This window comes from Beta vulgaris, chromosome 4 (genome assembly GCF_026745355.1).
Source record: "Beta vulgaris subsp. vulgaris cultivar EL10 chromosome 4, EL10.2, whole genome shotgun sequence".
NCBI classification, from domain to species: domain Eukaryota; kingdom Viridiplantae; phylum Streptophyta; class Magnoliopsida; order Caryophyllales; family Amaranthaceae; genus Beta; species Beta vulgaris.
Genome location: NC_079205.1, coordinates 16317852 through 16323956, shown reverse-complemented (window position 1 = coordinate 16323956; position 6105 = coordinate 16317852). Strand labels below are relative to the sequence as shown.

Here is a 6105-nt window from a genome sequence, read left to right as displayed (position 1 = left end):
AAAAAAATTCTAGACACCTTTAACACTTATTATACTCATGTGAAGTTTGCATAACTTATAATTTCATTCTAATTTATAGTCACTTGAGAGTTCCCATACTCATTGAAACGGTGCATCCACATTTGAACTAAAACATACTCATTTCAATAAATGCATACTCATTTTGAAAATTGTGTATCAAATGAATATTTGAGACCATTCCTTTGTAAAATTAACTTTAAAATACATACTTTCTCGAGAAGATACATATTCATTTGATCAGATAAATTCATATTTCAAAAAATACATACTCATTTAATGCATATTCAATTGAAAGGATACGTACTCATATCGATTAACAATAGAGAATTTAGGTTTGGGAGGCATTTGGTAGCATGTGACTTTTATATAATTATATTAAGATGTGTGACTTTTTATGGAATATTAGGTGGGATTATCCTCGTCAATTTTTTCTCTTTCCAATGCATTGATCATTCCTATAATAAATATTTCTTAAAATTGGTGCAAACTAGAAAAGCACATAAATCATACATCACCAAACTTGATAGACAACCATTCTAATTTATGTAGAAAATATAAGAAAACTGGCTTCTACATCATAGATATTGACTAGCTTTTAAAGGTAGAAATTATAAATTAATTTATTAATTGAAAGTCATACTACATTACATTTATAATAAAACTAGTTTTTTTTTTACCCGTGCGATGTCTCGGGTCAGTTATAAGATTTTTAAATTTTATAATTTATTTTGCTACTTTTCGTATATAAGTCCATTAAAAAATTGAAAAATTCACGTCACGACGTGATAAGTAAAAAAAAATTAAAAGGTTTAAGTTTGAAAACAATACCTTAAAAGAAATTGTGGTAAAAAAATATGACATCAATATTCTCTTGTAAGTTAAGTCTTTTTAGTTAATTATAATCATTACAAGACTTCATCACATTTTATTTGAAGCATTAAACAACATAATCATAATGTATTGATGATTAAGCTCTTACTTTTCATTTCAAATGTCATGTATTCGATACGTTGCACTTACAACATAGACATAAAACATTGCAATAAAAAGTTGAGAAGAGTGTCACACAACAAATAAGTTTTCTTTCGCACGTCTTTTAATATATTTGTATAGATTTAAATCTCACGTATACAATTCAATCCGAATCAAATAAGACTTCCCTTCAACTAAAGTAGAACTAAATTTTACAAGGAGATCTATCCATCTTTTATACTTCATATTAGAAGTACGTTGATTTTCATCTGATATAAGTAATTGTTGACAAGAAACTGAATTCTGCTTTGACACCGGAAAAATCTCCATCAAGATATCAATCTATACGAGACTATAGAGAAGAAAAACTCAACCAAACATAGCTCCACCCATGGGAGACTAACTAACAAAAACAAATCGAAACTACACTCAAATGTGTAGTTTGTTGAAACTCAATGACTCAAGCTGATTTAAAGAAATAAATAGGGTTAAAAATAGCCAAGTTTCCGAGGAAATTATTTTTCATTACCATCTAAAGCTTAAGAGTTTAGGCCATATGTCTTTCTTGTTTTCCCCACAAACAAATCTCCGGATTTTATCAGTCCAGGAAGACAGCCACTCATAGTAAAACCACCAACTTCTGCCACAGCATCTTTTTTTCCAAGAGAAACAAATGCCATTGGTCCTCCGGGTTTGTAAACACCCATTTTCTCCTCACTGCCTCCTCTAAGTAGCAACCTCAAATTCTTTGCAGTTAAGTCAGCATGTCTCATCGCCAAAAAACCTTGTTTTAGTTCCTGCAAAAGGGAGAGAGAACTTTATATCCTATGGAAATAGGTTCATATTAAAATACACCAAACACACATGAACATATGATACCTCATAAGTTGCATATGGTTTTCAATCAATTTCCGACTCCAAAAAAAATTAACATTAGCTATAACTTCTGAGACTATATGTTTGGATAACATGACATCATCTCTTAAGGACAACTAAGTGATACAACTAGCTTATGGTACGAATTACAGTTGCATGCAAGGGAAGGTCAAACAATTTGCAAATTAATCAGGCGACATGTAATTCACTTCTAAGTTCCAACTCTATGAGTCGATCTCAGATGACGAAGAGAGACTCATATGTGGCAGATTAGCAGTTTGCAACACTTGGAACTCGGGACATGAAAATTGACTCTCTGAGTTGGAAGTACATTGGTGTTTCAGCATATGGAGGAAATTGACGGCTTAGTGCAATATGCGTGAAGATGTCATCTATATCAATAATATCAGCAAAGAGAAGTGATGATTCATCTGTAGGCAAACAAGTGGATCATGATGAGTTTCATTATTCCTTCACCATTGATCATGGACAAATATTGTTGACGATGAGGAAGAAACTTCAAGAAAATTGTCCAACTTCAAAAGATTCTCTCATAATAAATATGAGACAATGGATGTGGAAGAGGCATAGGCATTATTACGAACTATGAAGTTAGCAGATACACGGTCTGACTTTAAAATTTGAATAGTGTGAATCTCATTTTCAGATTCATGGTTGCAACATTGTTAAAGGACGTTGCAACATGTGGCTTGGTCTCATCTTTAAGGGTGTGTTAGTTTAAAATGATATCAATTTTGGGTCTGTTATTCAAGTATTCCTTAACTGAAAAACAATATATAGTTAACAAAAACAGGCAAATACATATGCAAAGATATAGGATGACTCACTGGAACATTTGTAATATCTCCAACAGCAAAGATGTTTCTATGACCCTTGACCCTTAGGTGCTCATCAACTTCCAGTTTCCCTTGAGTATCCAACTTCTCCTTCAATATTGTTTCCTTAAGCCATAAAGAGCCGGATGGGGTCCCAGTGCAGTAGAAATACTGATCAGCAACTACAGTCTCTCCACCAGAAGTTTGATACACACCTTCTGAGGATGATGTCAAATCAACAGATTGATTAAGGAGCACTTCCACTTTCTTTGAGATCAACCACTCCAAAGCCTTCTGTGATGCCTTAGGCCCAATGAACTGCAGCAGTCTAGGTCCACGGTGTACCAGAGTAATTTTCTTATCGGGAAACTCACTAACAATTTCACCAGCAAGTTCTACACCACTAGGGCCACCTCCAATGATCAATATTGAACTTGAATATTTTATCTTATCAAATGCTGCAAGAATCAATAGAAGAGAAAATAAGATCATCTTTATAATCTTTATTGCTGAAGCTTCTACAACAAAGGCCAGGGAAACTAAAGGTGTCTACTTATTCTGAAAAAATCTCACACACATATTGAGCAGCATACTGTTGCCTTTTATATATATACACTATCGGTCAATTTTCTCAAGTTGTCAGAAACAAAGGCAAAAATATTCAAAATCCATTTTTTTGTTTGACTTTTGTCATTCTTTTATAGATAAGTGATTTTTGCTTCAATACAACAGAAAAGATAACGGACCTTCTTGGTACTTATGGAGACCTTCGCTTCTGGTAACAGGATCAGAGTATACATGACCTGTGGCAATTACAAGGTAATCATACGGAACACAATCACCCTGTGCAGTTAATACTTCGGTCTCTGTGATATGTGAGGCATAAGAAGTAATTAACTTCACTTGTGGGAGAAATTCACTATAATTCACCAAGGACCTTTCGGCAGATGATAGATCCACCATTGATCTCAAGGAAGCCCATGCGATCTCAAAATACTTCTTTCTGTTGTACAAATTTTAACAGACATATATTATAATACAAACATTTGAAGTGACACAGAAGGTAGTATCTAAAACAAAAAATAATCCGAGAATGATGATGGTGAAAGAAAACTGGACTCCATTGACGATACATCATATGCAATACTGTAATGAGGAATAGCATAAAGAATCACTATATAGTTGATATCCACCATTTAGCCACCCCCAGCCCCTTCTTTGGGTGTATTTCAGGCACTAAGGCCAATAGATACACAAAATGAAAGTCTAGGTATATGGGTCTATGGAACACTTCTTAAAAATTACTGACCAAGTTATTTTTTATAATCTACACTTATTCTGTAGCATATCATTCAAAAACAAAAAAGAAATCTTGCTTACCTTGAAATCAATTTCCCTCATATTTTTTCAGAATTAGAGGCATAATCTGTGCAATTACGAATTCAATCCACTTATGCAATCACCAAGATAATGAAAATTGATTAATTGAAGTCCCTAATGTAAAACAACTTGAAATTCGCGGTATGAGAATGAAGTACCTTAAAATTTATTTGGTGACATTACCCATGTTTAAGGAGACATAAGGAGTAGAGATGTAAATAGAAATATAGAATCCAACTCTACATTTTAAACTCTTAGATATGATCCTTAAAAACTTTATGAGATAAGCTAACGAGCATGCTGGATATCCAAAATGTTGTATGTAAAAGTTTTATATAAAAGTATCATATTAGCTTTAGCTTAGTAATACCAATACTTGTCACATAGTTATATCCTTCTTTCCCCTGTTTTTTATGTTATCATTTTCAATTTTCATCCATCCAAAATGATCATAAGTTCTCGACACTTCTTGTTTTGTGCTCTTTTGCATTTGATCACACTACCTTCAACTAAACTAGAGCTATGCCAATTTTCACAACCGTTTGAAATACTTTTTGTTCATATCATCAAAAAAGTAGTATATCTAATCAATAAAGTAGTGCATTGTAAACTAATATATTGAAAACAAATACATCACCTTGATAATATACATATAATCAGATCATTTGTTGGGTTTTATATATACTACCATATTTTTATATATATAAATATACAACTTTTGTTATAAAAAAAAAATGGCTGAAATTGCCAACAAAAATATGTTTCGAAAATGTAGTTCCCAAATCGTAAAAAGGAACAAATATGTCAACTATGCCCCCAAACACTAAAGTATCACTATGATATCCAAATACTGCACATCAATTACTGATTACATATCACAATAGCATTTTTCAAAATGGTACGAAGAGGGGAAAAACCTTTTTTTTTTTTTTTTTTGTGAAATACCCATAATATTTTGTCAAAACTATATAATAAAAAAATCACTATGATAATCCTATTTGCATATTAATAAGTTTTTTTTAATTAGGCAAAGCCAAAACAAAGAAGCATCCTCAACCATAATTCTAATTCTAATTTGCATATCACAGAGTGACACAGATAAATTAGGACATTATCCTCATTATCTTTTCGTATAATTCTGAAGAAGAAAAAGTTCGTATAATCTTAGAAGAAAAAGGTAGACATACGGATCAATAAGAGTGACATGCGCATGATTTTGAAGATGCTTAGCAAGTAGAGCACCACCAATTCCTCCTCCAACTATCACCACATTTGTCCGGTTATTCGCCGGCGTTTCCGAATCAACCAAACACCTCTTTTTGCAAATTCTGCTATCATAAAAAAATGGCACAAATTATGAAACATTATAGTACGAGGAAAAGAAGACAATTAAATTCGGAATAATAGAGGAATTATGAAACTTAATGAATAAGAGGGAAAAAAGAACAAACCCTTTCATCTTGAATCTCTACAAATCAGAAAAGAACTAAAGTTGACAGAATTCAGATGATGATTTACAATATGATGAAGGGCTTATATAGAAGTTTAATTTGGGTTAATTAATAACTAATACCGTTTAAAAAACGAATCAATGATGGCGTCTCAAGCTCGAAGCAGATGCTGACGTTGGTGATGGCGTCTCAGTATCAGGTGCCTAAGCTGCAAATGCTTCCAGTAGGTAATATACGAGGCGTGTTAGATAGTCATAGAGGAATGATATTCCCGGTAGGTCCAATATCATACTCCCTCCGTCCCATAATATAAGTCCCCTTTCCTTATAAGGTGTCCCAAAATATAAGTCTTATTTCTATTTTCAATCAATAATTATGCCCAAAATATCCTCATGAAAATAATATAATTTCCAAAATGTCCTCATAATTTCAGCTTTCAATGCACCATCATTAATGACAAAATGGAATCTTTTACCCATTGAACTACTCTACACATTAAACCATACAACATTAATGTCAGTTTTTATTTTTTATTAAAAAGAAAAACACAATGCAAGTGTTTCCCAATA

General features: G+C 32.4%; 1 protein-coding gene across 3 annotated transcripts; it reads right to left on the bottom strand.

Annotated features, from left to right (window-relative positions):
* Nucleotides 1-1083: 1083 nt before the first annotated feature.
* LOC104884569 (uncharacterized) lies at nt 1084-5802 on the bottom strand. Of its 3 annotated transcripts, none has more exons than XM_010669246.2 (5): nt 5659-5802; nt 5273-5413; nt 3452-3708; nt 2718-3163; nt 1084-1790 (listed from the first exon to the last, which is right to left on the bottom strand). In XM_010669246.2, exons 3-5 carry the CDS (start codon nt 3666-3668, stop codon nt 1533-1535), a joined length of 921 nt encoding a protein of 306 aa, XP_010667548.1. In that variant the 5' UTR covers nt 3669-3708; nt 5273-5413; nt 5659-5802; the 3' UTR covers nt 1084-1532. The 3 variants fall into 3 exon arrangements, with proteins under 3 accessions (XP_010667548.1, XP_019103176.1, XP_010667547.1); XM_019247631.2 differs by having other exon boundaries at nt 5273-5416; nt 5659-5784; XM_010669245.4 differs by having other exon boundaries at nt 5537-5771.
* Nucleotides 5803-6105: the final 303 nt, after the last annotated feature.

Coding starts and splice junctions, on each gene's coding strand:
- LOC104884569 (XM_010669245.4), bottom strand. Junction 3,709..5,272: donor CATGTCACTCTTATTGATCC/GTATGTCTACCT, acceptor TTTGTACAACAG/AAAGAAGTATTTTGAGATCG. Junction 3,164..3,451: donor TCTCCATAAGTACCAAGAAG/GTCCGTTATCTT, acceptor TGATTCTTGCAG/CATTTGATAAGATAAAATAT.